The sequence below is a fragment of the Manacus candei genome, unplaced genomic scaffold (assembly GCF_025592945.1).
Source record: "Manacus candei isolate 608988 ecotype Guabito, Panama unplaced genomic scaffold, ASM2559294v1 h1tg000017l, whole genome shotgun sequence".
Classification (NCBI taxonomy): domain Eukaryota; kingdom Metazoa; phylum Chordata; class Aves; order Passeriformes; family Pipridae; genus Manacus; species Manacus candei.
The window spans coordinates 6,802,055-6,818,743 of record NW_026138065.1 but is presented as its reverse complement, the minus strand read 5'-3'; the positions used below and the strand labels follow the sequence as shown (position 1 = coordinate 6,818,743).

Sequence of the window (16,689 nt, the reverse complement as noted above, 5' to 3'; positions counted from 1 at the left end):
TCTTCCAGTTATATAAAATTTCTGCAGATATATTTATTCAGAATCAACCCTGTCAATATGGAATAAAGTACAGATACATAAAATTCACTTTCCATTACCTTCTGTCAAGTAGTACTTTTGTCATCACTGGAAGAAATTTTTCCATATGAATGAATCTGGTTGCTTCTTCATCTGCTTCTTCTTCTACTAACTAAAAACAAAACTTAAGTATCGCCGTGTATATGGCTCATTAGCAAACTGATACAGAAAAACAGATAACTGGGGTAGTCCTTGCATTAAAACTACAGAGTTAGACTTTGAATATTTATATCAAGTCTTTAATATCACAGGGCACCATAACATCTGAGTGAAATGCTTGTGATCAAACAGAAGGAAATTCGAGGAAGAAATAATATCCCAGGGAAAACACAGGCCCGCTATTATAGACACTTCCAACAACTCAAGATTGCCCTCTTGTGCTTCAAAACCATTCTTGCAAAGTAACCAGACACCGTGTAACTGATCTTATCTTCCACAATAACTCAGCAGAGGTTTAAACGTTCAGACTGAATTCATACCAGTAAAGTCTATCAGGATCTGGAACATTCCCAAGCAGTGTAATGTGACCACCCATTACAGCAAACCATGAGTACATTCCCTGGCATGACTTTGGCCTGTGCCTCCCAATATTCCCCTCAGCAGATCCTGGCTGGGACCTTAAGGGCTTTTCCCCGGAAGGATACTTTGTGCAGCCACTCTGCATAAAAGATTTACCGGGGTAGACACAAGCTACTCTGTGCCAGCTGACTTCAACACCCAAGGATGTTTCTGGTCATATTTAATGGGCTAGCTTGGACATAGCCCCAGTCTAGTACACCTCAAGGATGGAATTTGTTGCCTCTACATATTTCATAGCCAAAGAGAGTCATCAGGACCAGAGAGCCAGGCAGACTGAGTCAGGGCAGTCCAAAAGAGTCATAAGGCAGCCCATAAAATGCTATACACAGAAAATCTTCCTTTTGCCTCTCAAACAAATTAACAGATTAATCCCAAAACATCAGGGACTTCTAGCAGCATTCTCACTGCATTCCTATACTTCCACAAGAGATAAGAAACATGGTAAAAACCGCTCCCTGTCATCAGGGTGCATCCCTTTCCTGGAAATTTCAAGTTTTTCCCTCACAAGGAGCCCTGTTAATGGAGCTAGCCTGTTCCTGTCTGTGTTGAAACTGGATGCATGCCTTGAGGTCTCACATGGCAGCAGCCAACACCTTGCTAGGCTCTCCGAGACACAGCTCGGATCGAAGGAAAGCTCAAATAGGCACTGATTTGAAATCTTCTAACTGAGCCAGGAAACAGTATGGAATCTTCCTCCAGGGAGCTAGATCAGAGCTGGGGTGGTTCCTGATATATCCATTTGCTTAAATGGAGAGCTGCAACTGCTGCTGAATGCTCTTCTACAGTGTTTTTGAAGGGGCTTGGGCACTAAGAGAAGACAGCCATCACCTCTTGCTTTAGAGTGGAAATTGGCTTGTAAAAACACATTTTCTCTTCTGTTTGGTGAGCCTAGTGAAGGGATCTTTAGCGAGGAAATGAAGCTGTTCGTGCTATATCAAATGGTACCTTTTACCATTACAGAATCATGTGTATTACTGCTTGCTTGATTGAAAAGATGTAAAAAATACCTAGCAAAACCTAGTCCTGGGAGGTGATCAGCAACCTCACTTTCCTCTGAGGATGAAAGAAACAGCTTCCCTTTCGGAGGCTCTACAGGCCCAGAAACATCCTGAACAGTTAAAATTAATCCTATTTCTAACAATGGATTTATAAGTGGATAAATTGAATATATTAACTTTGCCTAAATTATTAAGTATTGGGATTTGCAAGTATATGTATCCTCTTACTCTTTCTCATGCTCACTCCTGTTCTACACCTCATTCCTCATTATTGTTTTCCTTTTTTCTGTAATTTCTCCTTTTTTCACAATAACAGTATTTGCATGTTCACTGTGAGTTTTGCTCTGTTTCTTTCCTTTGGGCTCATCCATAGCTCCCATAACAATTGTATTGTAGCACCCATTATGTTTTGTATCTCTACTCTCACACCCATACTATTTCTGTCCACACAACACTGGGGGACTTGAGTCACAAAGAAACAGGCAGAGCAGTGTACTGAACTCCAGACATTGAAATGATCCTTAGATTAGCTTTTACCATCTCTAGGCTTATCATTTAATCTTAAAATTGTAAGTAGGCCTAAGGATATGATGTTAAGTATAACACTGAGTATAAGGCAATATAGGAGACAGTAATGATAATTTGTAGAGATAATTATATGAACGATGATTTTACAGATATGAATAATCTGATGGCAGCATACACTTGTTTAACTACAATAAGGCTAATAGGAAGATCAGATGACTGAGAGGCACAAGTAGTGAGAAAGAGCAACAAATCACCATTTACAATGGGCAACAATACTGGGGAAATAGCTTAGTTACAAACCAGCTAACAGACACAATTTTTACTTTATCTAGATTAAGATGAAATGGTATTACCATAGTCAATTATAATGGTATCTTATATAAACTAAGAGGTATTTGTGATTATCATAATATATGAAGGATTCTACAAGAAGACAGTGTTCTTCTAGTACTAAACCTATGCCAAGATTTCACTTAGAGGCACTGTTCTTTGCTATTTGATTTCCAGTTCAGTGTTCTTTAAGGTTAACCATTACTCTTGAATATACTCTTTATTTTTGCAGTATTTGTACTTTAATATCCTTATAATCAACATTTGCATACAGGTTACAGTGTTATATCTCAAGAATCATCTGCCTTGTGGGTGCATTGCTTTGTACCTTGTTATGTATTACTTATCTCAAATTTCAGTACTGTTCAAAATGGGTAAAAAACCAATGTCCAATCTCTTTGGAAGGCCTTAAACTCTCCTGATTCTCCTGAAATTGAAGTGGGTTGTCAAAGTATCCCCTTCCTTTTCACAATTCTATATCTTGAGTCAGTTGTACTGTTCATTTGCTGTAAAGAAAAGTTACTGTGGGACACTAAAAATATCTACATTAAGCACAATAATTTCCACTTTGCCTTGTTTGTCAGTGGAAGCTGGGACTATCTGGTACTGAGAGTACAGATCCAGAGCAGACAGATTGCAGTATCATGTTAAAAGAGCTTTCTCCTCTGATGGTTCTTTGCACTTCCTCATCTGAAGCAGCTGTGTCATTTTCACAAGACTTAGCACAAGATTTGTCACACTAAATTCTGATCTACAGGAGACCAGACAAGCCTACAGAGGAGAGACTACTACTGCAACCATCCAAATTTTTGTTGCTGCAGGAAGAAAACAGTAAGAGAGATCAATTCTCAGTATACTGAGCTACACATGAAAAGGAGAAAAATCCTTACCCCACCTCTCAGCTCCAGCATCATCCACTCCTTAAGGCAGCCCATTTACAAAAAGAATGTGGAGACTTTTTCCCACTTTTTCATCCCATCTATTAGCCATACCCTGCCAATGCACCAGCACATCATCCTTTCTATTACAAGCATGCGGTAAGGAGACAAAAATTAGTATAGGAAAAGATTGTGGAGAAATGTCATTGAATTTCCTTACCACTGCATATCAGTGAGAGAATGGGAGGACCACTAGGTCTTGTGGAGTTTTATGTCCTGAAGCCTGATTTACAGGCTTAAGTAATCAAGGTTACTTACGTATAACTGAGAAATCTCAAGACTGGGAGACACCTCATGAAGGACAGAAAGTAGAAAGGTCTGGCTATAAGACAGCAGTAACCCAGTGAAAAAAAATGGCCCACCTTCCCTCTGTGTATTTTTGTAATTTAACATCTTCTCAAGAACTAATTTTTATTACCTAATCATGCACCGTGTGTCCACTGCATGTCCTGAAGAGTGAGATGGTTAGTGTTTAGAGATCCTAATCTGACCGAGGTTTAGGACATTCTTTTTCATCAGTCAAAACCAATTTTTGTCCATTTTCTATAAATGCTCCTTCACCTTAGCACAGTGTCACAGTGATCCTCTGGGGTAATAGAGAGTCAAAGACTACTCATTTTAACCCATCAGCATTGTTACTTCATCAACCTAAAGGTTTGCTTCAGGGCAACCTGAGAGATTGCCTGTCTGATTGAAACACTTCCATGACACTTCCAACATCTGGGAAAAGAACTTGAGTTTCCCACTCAGCAAGGCAGAAGGACCAAACTTGTGCAAGTTTAAGACTGAAAAAAATACAAAAGATCTAACCATTTACCTTTGCAAGCAGTTCACGTAGTTCTGCCTCACTTGGGAAGCAACCCAGTGACCTGACAATGCAACCAATATCTCTGAAAGAAAGAACATCTTTGTCAATAAGTCTGCAATACAAGAGTGTCTGTGGAGAATCCAGTTAAGAGTTTGCATGTAGGAATATGCACGTACAAGCCCAAAAGTATGCACAAGAATATGCATGTGGAATTTCAAGATGATGTTTCAGTAACCAATGTCTATTTTTACAGACATTAAATACTCTGGAGCTCTTTGAAAGAGTGCAATTGTTCTTGTGACTTTCCCAAAAAATTCTTTACCACTGTGTTGCAGTGTACTGTGTGAAAGTTAATTTTCAACTACTGTTCTCTAATTGTTAAGCTTTATTTCAGTAAAGTCTACATTTATATAGTTAACAAATCACTTGGAAACACGCTGAGATGAAAGGTAACAAATAAAATACATGTGTACATTAAATGCTATAAAGATACAAATTCTAACTGCATTAAAGAACAATTACAAAAAGTCAGGAAGGAGACAGCCCTGCTATGTCCCTACTGTGCTCTGAAACAGTCAAACAGAACAACAAAGTGGCTTATCCCCACTCTGTTTATGCTGCAAATATATTCATAGCTTGCATCTACTGCTGAACCTGGTGCAGCTGTTCTGAGGCTCTAAAAAAATTCTGAACAAACTGGCAATGCCTCAAAATAATTTAAGATGAAAAACATCACAGATTAGAAACAAAAGTACTGTAAAGCTGTAAAAAAGCTTTAGTGAGATTCACAGTACGATTAAAAACAGAATAACAGAAGCATCACTATTGCTTGTGATTTACATTCCAATTCAACAACACAGAAATTTAAGTACATTTGAATATCTATTCACAGTCCTGGTGGTTCCCATAATCCAAACCTCTGTGGTTTCTTCATCTTGACCAGTGGTGAATCCTAATCCTAATCCATTAGGTGGAAAAATCAGATTGCCTAATAAAAATGGTAGATACAAGGAGCAGTGACCTTTGTAAAATCTTACAACAGTAAGGCCCTGAATGTGGCACACCAAGTCTTTGACCTCCTCAGACAGGACCCAAGGAGTTCCCATTCTGATTGAAAACATGTGAGAAGCACTACAATAGACAGAAGAGAGGAAAAGGCTGGACAAAACTAGTTACAAAACAAAACCCAATCCCACACATCCAGTTGTTATGAAATGAGACCATCTACTCAAATGACTCGGTGAAACTCTGCCTCTGTGGATGCAAATGGCCTTTGGTGTCAGGGGGGTCAGTCATTTAGGCATAATCCTTGTCCATCCATCCTATTTCTAGTATGTATATACTGCATCTGTTGTTCTCACTCCTGCACTCCCTCACCTTTTCCACCTAAAAGATATTTCTAAGTATTCCCCGCCTCCCCTAGAGGAACACCCAACACAAATCCTGCCTCATTCCTGTCCCACACTATTTCTACTCTCACAGATGCCAGAGATGGTAAAGCTGCCATCACCCTCCCGCCTCACCTCATTCACAGCCAGCAAAACTGTGATGTGACTAAGGTAAGCCAGGCCCTAGAAGAGCCTGCAAAATCTGGCATTCCTGGTGCTGTATCTGGCAGTCTGCATGCCTGCCAACATGAGGATGTTGTCTAAAGTGACTGTGGTGAAAAAAGTCAGGTTCCATTTGGTAATAATACAGAGTTTAAAGAACCCTGACAGGAAACTGTATTTTGCTCCCAGCCACTTCCTCTCAGTTCAAAAGCTGCGATTCCTCCTGTTTAGTTTCTAGAACACAAAAACAACATCTAAAATCAAATTCATGATCATACAAGTTTTATAACACAGAAACAATAAAATTTTGGGTCATTATATTTGCCCTACATATAACACTTTCAATGGCAAGATTTGCAAAATCATAAAAGTCCTTGACCAACAGTATGTTGTAAGCAGCATGAAACAATATTATATTCCTCATTCTTAATTTCTTACTAATTTGAATTTGCATCAGGAGTCATGCAATGCCAATGTTAGCCTGTCAAGCCAGTGTAATTTTCCGTGTTCTTCATGGGTATCTGATATTTCAGGCAATAAAATTCATATATCTACAACAGTGGTTAAGAATTGTGCTGTGCTGCCACCTTCTGATACAAGATAATCAGTTATTAATAATCCCATTATTGCGATACAGCCCTGCAATATGAACCTAGGAATAATTAGACAATAAACTGTTGTTCATTGTCTGTAACTGTACTATGATAAAAATTAACGTGAAATTGTGCATTTACTATGTTAAACAGACTTTTGGATGTCTCCTGTCTGAACGAACACATTTTTTAAAAGTCTATTTGTATCATTTCATTGTTGTAACATTTTATCAAGCTGTATATCCATGATATAATAGAGTGAGGAATGTAGAAAATTTTACAACTATTTAGCCAAGACTGCAGATGTAAATGGCAAACAAATAAGCAATGAGTATGTGCTGATGCAGTGAGGGCTAGGGGCTCCCCAGGGCTGGGGATGGTAGTGGTGGGGGTTCTGCATAGGGGCCAGGCAGCCAGGGCCCAGCCAGGAGCAGGGCATCTGAGGGGCACTGGAGCAATTCCACTTCTGGGATCAAGTACCTCCCTGGGCATGGGCCAAGAGATGTAAGATCATTCTTCCCTAAAGAGCTCTATGGACAAGGGAACAGCAATTATACTGAGTGTAGAGATATATCCTGAAATTCCCCCTATCTAGTATAGCAGAAAAATCATTACTTCTATGAAGTACTGGCAATTTCTTAAATTTAGAGGCACTAGTAAGCATGCATTCCTAAAACCATCACATAAATATTTTGCATGTCTCTCATCTATGCTCTAGAATGTAGAAAAGATGTTTGAAACATTTAAAGATATTTTCCAATTTGGCTTCATGAAGAACGTTTAATGACAACAATTTCACCAGTTTTCACACTCCTTTGTAGTGTTTATGCTCAATAACTGGTTTATAATTAAAAGCTCTGGTGATATTCTTTTAAATGTAGTAATTGGAAATATGAAAAATTACTCCAGTAAGCTTTTATGACAACAGCTTATAGCAACCTGCTCTGTGAGACATAAACATGTAATTTATGTATTTTATAATAAATGCCATAGTTATGTCTAGGAATGCTTATATTAAAATGAAGTTTAAGTAGCATTGCCAAATATTCAAACTTTAAAAAATATCAGAATTAAGATTATTGAGGAATTTTTAAATTTGACATCCTTTAGCTCTGTATCTTGTAGCCAGTTATGCCTTGATCAGTCTAGCAGTCCATGTTTTTATCTTCCACTGAACTTCTACCCCCCTTGCTCAGACATATATTTTGTATGTTTTTCCATAATGGTGCATGCTAAAGGTATAGTGCATGCAGTTCTCCTTCCAGACTCCCACCTGTGCACTCTACTTCCTCAGTTCTGGTCATTCCATTTCAAAAAGGAGAAAGCTGAACATGAAGAAGCACAAAAAAAGAATGGCCAGAGCTATGGAATAGCATCTCCTAAGAGACTGAACACATCTGGACCCTTCAGCCTTAAATTACTGTGATGGAGGACAAATGTGACGGCCAGGTATGAAATCATTAACGAGAAAATTAACAGAGAACAAATGTTTGCTATTTATCATAGGATAGAAAAAAATAAACCAGAGGCCACTCAAATCATAATGCACCAGATGTACAAAACCAACAAGAAATACTGCATATTTGTTCAATTCCTTACATTCTTCCCCTAGGAAACTACTGATAGTTCAACTGAGGGTACTGGGCTAAATAGACTTTTAGTGCAATCAAGTATGATCATCTTTATGTTAATTTTTATATTACTGTTGTTGTTGTTATCATTATTATTATTCATAAATAAATTATAGGCAAGTTTCTCCCAAGTCTCCTAAAACCACCTCCCTGCCAAAGCAACATCCACCTCCCACATTACCCCAGAGGAAGGATGCATTTCCACTGAAGACACCTACTGAGTGCAGGTAACTCTGACACACACACTGGCAGGGACACCCCTTGATGTGCTGAAATACCCTAAAAGTGAGGAGTTTCATAAGGATCCAGGTCCTGTAGTGCCAAATGAGCTATCAGAGCGGGGATTTACTTACTAGCACTAATTGTGGCCTCAGACATCTTGCCTAGCTGCAGCTTCCTCTTGCCCCATTGCACCACCAGTCTCAGCATTCCTCTCTCAAGCCAATTTCAACCAGTGAACAATACAAAAAATATCTATTAAACCAGCAAAGACAAACTTATCCAATCACGGCCAAAAGGACTGATTACAAAAGGGCCAATTACATTTTCTGGAAAAGCAGATGCTGGTTTAGGGAGGCAGGACCTGTGACCCCGTGGAGAAGACGAACCCACGCTGGAGCAGCCTGTTCCCAAAGGACTGCAATCCATGGAAAGGGACCCATGCCAGAGCAGTTCATGAAGAATTGCACTTCGTGGGAAGGACTCACATTGAAGAAGTTCATGGAGGACTGTCTCCTGTGGGAGAAACCCCACTGCTGAAGCAGGTGAAGAGCGTGAGGGGTCCTCCCCCTGAGAAGGAAGGACTGGCAGTTACAACATGTGATGAACTGACCCCCATTCCCTGTCTCCCTGCACCACTGCGGAGGGGAGGTAGAAAATCAGGAATAAAGTTAAGCCCAGGAAGTAAAGAGGTGGGTGGAAAGCTGCTTTTAAGATTTGGTTTTACTTCTCGTTATTCCTATTCTGATTTGATTGGTAATAAATGAAATTGATTTCCTCAAGTCGAGTCTGTTTTTCCTGTGACAGTAATTGGTGAGTGATCCCTGCCCTTATCTTGACCCACAAGCCATTTGTTATATTTTCTATCCCGTGTCCCACTGAGGAGAGGAGTGATGGAGTGGCTTTGGTGGGCACCTGGTGTCCAGCCAAGGTCAACCCACCACAGACATACTTGACCAAACAGGGCCAAAAGGACTATTTCAATGACATTTTCTGGTAAAGCAGATGCCGGCTTAGGGAGTTATTTATCTCTATATTTGATCCTGCAATATTTCTTTGTGAATATATTTACAAACCTGGCATCCACAGTTTTATTGCTTTCCCGGTCAAACACCTCAAAAGCTTCTCTAATCCTTTTCTCAATTTCAGCTACTCTGCCATCTGCAAAGAGAAATATAAGAAAAAGAAAGATTCACTGTGCTGTTGCAACTGATTTATTTCCAATTTGAGACTTGCAACAGCAGAAGCACCAAAACTGATAAAGGGGCAGACAGGAAAGCAGAAGTTATTCTGAAAAAAAAAAACCACTGTAAATGCAGAATCTCTCATTTTGTATTAGTAATATGGCCTTGCTGTGGCTCTGCAGCCATATCAAGTCTGGTGAAAATGGTGTACCTGAACTGCATGATCAGAAGGCTGCCTAGGTGTGGACCCTGCCCAGAGTGTGCCACAGCTCCCTCTGGACCACAAGCCTGAGCCCCTCCTGGATGCCATGGTGTCAGTGGAAGGAGAAAGGCAAACATGGGCCCAGGCTTGCCCTGAGACAGGGCTGAGTCACTTCATCCAGGTTCCTGCATCCAGGGAAACATAAGTGCTCTTATGTCCACTGAGTTAGTCATAATGCATGAAAAGCTGAGAACCAGGGATAAAGAGATGGCTAAGATACGTGCACAGTGAATATGGCTCATGGTAAATAATTTATTGTAACAGTTTGGAAAAGAAGACAATCTCAGCAAAGGGGAAGGAGTAATTTGCTGCATTTCCTTTTCATATTTCAATCTCAAGGAACAGGGGAAGAAGAACCACAAGTTAGCAAGATATATCTTGTATAAGCCAGAAATTGCATTTTTGGGGCAAAGTACCAGGAAATAAATTCTGAAGAAATAATGTAAAGAGAGGAAAGGGTCTATCTCAAAAGAAAAACTCCTTGGCAAGAAAACCGGGGTATATAAGGAGTGAACTGGTTAGCCATTTATGAATATTTGACTCCAAGTGAGAGAATATGGGAAGCAAAGTCACATGGAGCTGAACTTTTGGTTCCTGGCTAAATACACCCCCAAACTCCAACTGGCAAACCAGCTCATGAGGCAGCATTTTTTGAGCTAGCCCCCCAGCCTCCACAGTAATGCCACAAGGAAAATCTGTGTGACAGCCAGAATTAGACTGGTATGAGGGACACTTGTTTTCTCATTTTCATACTTCTCTTCTGTATCTTCAACATAATAAGTAAAACACAGCGCTCCTCTAGTAGACAATTTATTTTCTTCTTTAGCTGATGTGGTGTTAAGGTCTGTTGAGCAGCTCTGACCAACATTAAGCCACTGGACCTTTTTTCTACAGGCATAAAAAATTCATACCTAGTTTTCTACAATCCCAATAGTAGGGAATCCTTGGGGCTGTAGTGTGCAATCAATTTTTTCATTTGATTTCTTGCCCTCATGATAGAAATATCTTTCTGCTGGCAAAGGGTATCAGAACTGACCATAGTTGAATGAGACATTGGCTTTGTGATCTCCCTCTCTTTATCTTGACCCATGAGCTTTTTCATCATATTTTCTTCCTCTGTGCTGTTGAGGAAAGCAGAGAGAGGCTGGGTGGGTGTCTGGCAGCTTGCCAAGGTCAGCCCATCACAGGCTGCAAACAGTTCAGTACAGCAGTGGATTGAACCAGCTATAAGGAACCTCTTCTTCATGTAGAAGAGAGGTGCATCCCCTTATAAAGCTACAGCTGCCTGCTGCTTTCCATCTGTGTTTGGCACTGAACTCCCCAGAGAATACATAAAGAGAAGAGAGGTATGAATATATCCTGTATTCGTCCCCTGGACTTTATTGCCCTGATGGAAGCATAGGCTTGTACAATGGATTGGAGACTGGAGCTCACTGAGGAAGAGCCCTGTCCAGTCCCTGATGCAGGACAAACTGTATTCTTTTCACAGCTTGACAGTAATGCCTATGTTTTCTGTGCCTAAGTGCCAGTAAGAATGCAAACTGAATTCTTTAAAAAAACCCCACAGTTCAATCCAAGTGGACCTGATTCCTTGTAGAGAAGTCCCTAAAGACTATCAAACTACTAAATTTTAAGGTTTTTTTCCAGTGACTTCAAAGAGTCTCAGATCTAGCCTTGGAGTTTAGTTCTTGAGATCAGGCCCTTCAGCTGTATACTACGATTTGCAACAGAGAAATGCTGGAGGAAAATTTATAGCTGTATATTCTGGTCTTGATGTGTAAGCCTTCTGTAGAAATAAAAATTAGGCAAGGGAAGGCAGGGAAAGATTTTAAGTACTGGAACCATGTAAGCATCCAGCCTTTTCAAGCTTTTTTCAGGAAAACAGGGTACATTAATCTTACCTGTTTCAAGAGGCCTGACAAACAAAGGTCCTGAAATGAAATGAACTTGATGATTTAATCTAGGTACCAGATAATCTATATTTCTTCCAAGAACTCAGAGAAAGTTGTTGATTCAAGAGCCATATCCATGGAAGAAAACATAGTATACTGTATTCCTCTCAAAAACTCTTGGTGAGATGAGTAAACACCTAATAAGCTACTGCCTAAATCTCTCATCTTCCCTCTAGGAATGAAAGGCAAATATGTTCAGAATAGTTCAGGATGGCAAAGCTAGTTATCTGAAGACTTCTGATTCACTCTAAACCTCCCTTTGGGAGGGAGAAGAAGATGGATTCCAGTTTTAGGATAAGAAAAAGATAAAGTTTTAAAATTATACCTTCAAGAAGGGCACAAGAAATCAGATATGCAGTTAACTCAGCAGATGTGATGCTTTAATGTACTGAAATTTTTCTATACAAAGAGACTCTCCACCATGGGTAGATCAATGAAAGTTACATGTTGCCCTGTGGAACAATGTTTTATCTGTTTTTCAGGACAGAAATACCTACACCTTGATTGAATAAAAGACTTCATTCACCTATTCTACTAACAAGAAAAACAATACACATATCAAAGATAAAATTATTGGACTACTTCTAATTGTTTAAATAAATAAATATTGAAACATACCATGCTACAAAGGATTCTAATACCTACAAATACTTTCCTCAAATGAGTCCTGTAGGGATGATATATTATTTCCAATTCTGTGCTGCTGAAATGCTTCAGATATTTGTCATTGTTGCCTCATTCTAACGTATCTTCCTACCACCTATGCAAAAAGAAGACAAAATGTCTTAAAATCTATTCCTCAGACACATTAACTGAAAGTGTATTCACTATCAGTTTTCTTTCCTGTACTATCCTTTGCTATTTTCCGTTTGTTTAGTGTGAACTAGATAAAGCTCTAGACACTGTCAGTTAAGTAAGAATGACAGGGATCTGGGACTCCCAAATCAATTCTTGTCGTTCTTTCAGATTGAATTGCTCCTCTTCAGCTTGTGCACACTATTGCCCAGCACTCTGAGGCCCACTTGCAGCCAGCCCTTAAGCAGCACACCTACCTCCGTTGTGACATTTCTTCCTCAAAGACTACACTTAAGTCTTTGTAGGGAACAGAAGCCATTAACTGGATGTGGCTCTGCCAGACTCTTGAGTAATGAGGATTTTAAAAGGGGATTTCTAGTTGATGCAATTTGCTAGATTCTACCATTCATTTAACTGTATGAGCTTGCTGTCTTTGCTTTTCTGGGCCAGTTGCTCTGATGGTTCAAAAAGCTAACCTTTCCTTTTACTGAAGAGAAATTATGTGCAGAAAAAAAGACTTATCATAAGAACAGGTAGCCCAACGTTAAACAACCACTTAACATGCTGGGGAGCAGCATCTGTCTGCTGCTCACAGGAAAACATTTAGTCCCTGTGCCGCCTGATGAACCTATTAACCATTTACTGGAACTCTTTCGTGCTATGTAAAGAGTAAAATTAAGGGTTGATTTGTAGAAGCACCAGCAGACTTGATTTTATTACTTAGTGTTACTGCTCACACACCTGACACATGTAGTCTTTATAAACATTAATCTAAGCATATCTTAATGAATATAGTCAATTTTATATTTAAACTCCTCTGTGTATGTGGACACCTCACTAATTACTCCATCCTCTCTTCATAGTATTATATTATGATTACAAGGAGGTGTGAGGAAACCCCTGAGGTCTCTGCTGACAGGAACCCTTTCTCACATGGGGCTGACTTGTGGAACCAGTCAGTCTGAAAGGATAAGAGACACAACCAGGCAACTCCAACTCAGTGGCAGGTAGTTTAGAGTCATTTGCATGTTGTTGTTCTAGTTTACTTAAAGTGTTGTTAGCAACAGCTCTTTTGTAGATCTCCCATCCACTAACTGGGGCTTATCAGCACAAAGTACAAAACTATATACTATATATACTATGTATACAAAACTATATACTATATACTACAGTAACACTTCTTCTCTTTTCCACTAACCATTATTTCAACAAAAAAAAAGTGGCCAGTGACCTTGGTCCTGTCAGCTGAATTGGGAGTGAAATACAAAGAGTGCCATGATGTAAAGGGAACATTTTTAAGAAGACAATGGACACAAAAGGGGATGTTTCTATGCAGTCAGCCATACAAAAAAATCTGAGTCTTAAAGCCTCCTGCAATCTGCACTCAACTTCAGCAAACCTTCTCTTTCTGCTCTTTTTAACCACTCTCCCCACACTGCTCTAACATTCTTCTGTAAGGCCCCTATGGCCACCCTTTTTAGGATAAAAGAGATGAACTAAAAACTAAAAGAGATTTGTCTTTGATGTTTGCAGAAAAAAAAAACAGTAAGAGATTTCACAATTCAAACTCTGAGGTTATTAATTAGCTCTTACAAGATCTAACCAGAATTTTAAGCAAGTTCTAACTGGACTATTACCTAGGTCAAGATATTAAAGAGCTGTCACGATACTCAGCACCACCTGTACAGGTGAAATCTCAAATACTTTCAGACAAACTCATCAGTTTTATCAAGGTGTTGTGTTTCCAGAACAAAAAGGGAAAGCCAATATTGTGTCATAATGAATTCTTGGTGATGGTATCAGCGTAAGGTGTTCTCATGCCACTGTTCTCTTTCCTAGATCCAAAGCAAAGTATACAACTCCCTAAATTTTTCTGCCACAAACACTTGCATTGCATTCATGTTAAATGTGGGGAGCTTGACTGACTTAAAAATAATTCAGAAAGCTTGCTGCACCTCAGAGAAGAAAACCTTACAGCATTTAACTAATTCTATTTTAAGGAAATTACTGAGGCAAAGGAACATGGAGAAAACCATTTGAATCTGACTTATTGGCAAGATCTTTCTGCTCTGTAGAGGAAAACGCATGCATTAGACTTTTTTCTAATGAACTTTTTAGTTCCAGAGGAAGTTTAATGTACAGTCAGTATAATGTGCTGAACCAGCACATGCTCTAAAAATTTTGAGGTAAGACAAATATTTTTCCTTTGTTATTCTGTACCTCCTATAGCATGTATGATATTAATGTATTGGGTATCAGAAAAGAAATTAACAATATGATTAAGCTGTAAGCTTGCAGAATATGCAATGTTGTTTCTCTGTGTCTTGTGATACATAATGAAATAATTTAAGATATGTGATCATTGAAGAGTCTGCATTCTAGAAAGACAAATCAAGAATATTTTGAAGAAAAACAAGACACTTATAAAGCAGCTTAAGTCATCCAAAGAAGGGATAAACCTATTCCTGAACTGGAACACAAAGAAAACAAATTGATGCAAGTATTGATGGCACCAATGGGAAATGTGTCACCTGAGTTTAGCCACTCAGATTGAATGAAGAGATAAAACATGTAGCTTCATGAAATTTGGTAAACATCAGTTCCCAAGAAATGACCAGTCTTCACTGACAGTAGTACCTACTCCAGTTTGGGGATGTAAGCTATGGCCTGCAGGAGAGGGATAATGCTTTCTCTCCTAGATAAGAAGCATCCCATGTTAATATAATAATACTCAGGCAATCTGAATTTTAGTCTGTTGGTGTAGAAGAATAAAAAAGCTTAACTGGTTTATGTAGAGGTCACTTGCATGCATTTTCAAAGAGACAAAAATGAAAGAAATCTCAAGAACAGCAAAAGCTTTTTTGTTCATGTTTTTCAGAATTGTTGAGAACTGGCCATGTCATTGGTCCCTATTGCTTATATTTGTCACAACATACACCATGTACAGACCTGAGAGTTTGGCTTGACAAGAAGCTGAACATGAGCCAGCAGTGTGCCCAGGTGGCCAAGAAGGCCAATGGCATCCTGGCCTGTATCAGGAACAGTGTGGCCAACAGCTCCAGGGAAGTGATTCTTCCCCTGTACTCAGTGCTGGTGAGGCCACACCTTGAGTACTGCATCCAGTTCTGGGCCCCTCAGTTCAGGAAGGATATTGAGGTGCTGGAGCAGGTCCAGAGAAGAGCAACAAGGCTGGTGAAGGGACTCGAGCACAAGTCCTGTGAGGAGAGGCTGAGGGAGCTGGGGTTGTTTAGCCTGGAGAAGAGGCTCAGGGGAGACCTCATCACTCTCTACAATTCCCTGAAAGGAGGTTGTAGCCAGGTAGGAGTCAGTCTCTTCTCCCAGGCAACCAGCAGTAGAAGAGGGCATGGTCTTAAGCTGTGCCAGAGGAAACTTAGGTTGGATATTAGGAAGAAATTTTTTACGGAGAGAGTAATCAAACACTGGGATGGGCTGCCCAAGGAGGTGGTGGATTCTCTGTCCCTGGAGGTTTTTAAGATAAGACTGGATGTGGCACTTAGTGCCATGGTGTAGTAACCAAGGCAGTGTTGGATCAAGGGTTGGACTTGATGATCTCGGAGGTCCCTTCCAACCCGGCTGATTCTATGATTCTATGATTCTATGATTCTATGATTCTATGTAGTATCTAGATAAGCAAGCAAACCCCATCATCACTGTGAATCAACAAAACCAAAACCCTACACTCATCATCATCATGTATGTGAGCAACCTTGGACTAAAAGCATAACCTCACCCTACTGTTATACCTCTTTTCCTAATGGCAGTACATGTGAGAGCTGAAAAGTTACCTGGGTGTTTCCATCACAGTAACTGCCTCATGGGAAACTAATAGAGAATAAAAATAAAGGGACTATATTTAAAAATAGATACATAGAATGGAGCTTTCAGAGTGGAGCAATCAGAACAATCTTTGCACAGCCCCATGGCACCTAATGTGAATAACCATGAGAACAAAATCACCAGCAGCAAATAGAGTTCAGAAAAATCAGGTAATTAATTTGATGTCTGATAATAAAACACAGGCTGTCAGTTTCATGATGGCTGTGGAAAAGTTAATTGCAAAAGCTACTTCAAATTCTGACACAAAAATATTAAATACAATTTTTCCTTTTTATCTTCTTTACAAAAGACAGTTGTAACATGGGCAAAATATATAATAAAGTGACATAAAAAATTAAGCACTATCTTGATTCCAGTTTTGGTTGTGAAAATGATACTATTTTATA

The 16,689-nt window shown here is 39.5% G+C and overlaps 1 protein-coding gene across 2 annotated transcripts in view; it reads right to left on the bottom strand.

Annotated features, from left to right (window-relative positions):
- Positions 1 to 16,689, bottom strand: part of EFCAB2 (EF-hand calcium binding domain 2) — a 31,590-nt gene that overhangs the window by 2,978 nt on the left and 11,923 nt on the right. Inside the window, exons 2-4 of one of the 2 annotated variants that reach the window (XM_051783365.1) lie at positions 9,329 to 9,413; positions 4,269 to 4,341; positions 99 to 190 (exon numbers count right to left, since the gene is read on the bottom strand). In XM_051783365.1, the coding sequence (XP_051639325.1) occupies positions 99 to 190; positions 4,269 to 4,341; positions 9,329 to 9,413 (250 nt within the window). The remainder of the gene's footprint in view (positions 1 to 98; positions 191 to 4,268; positions 4,342 to 9,328; positions 9,414 to 16,689) is intronic. The other variant, XM_051783363.1, reaches the window with a different exon arrangement.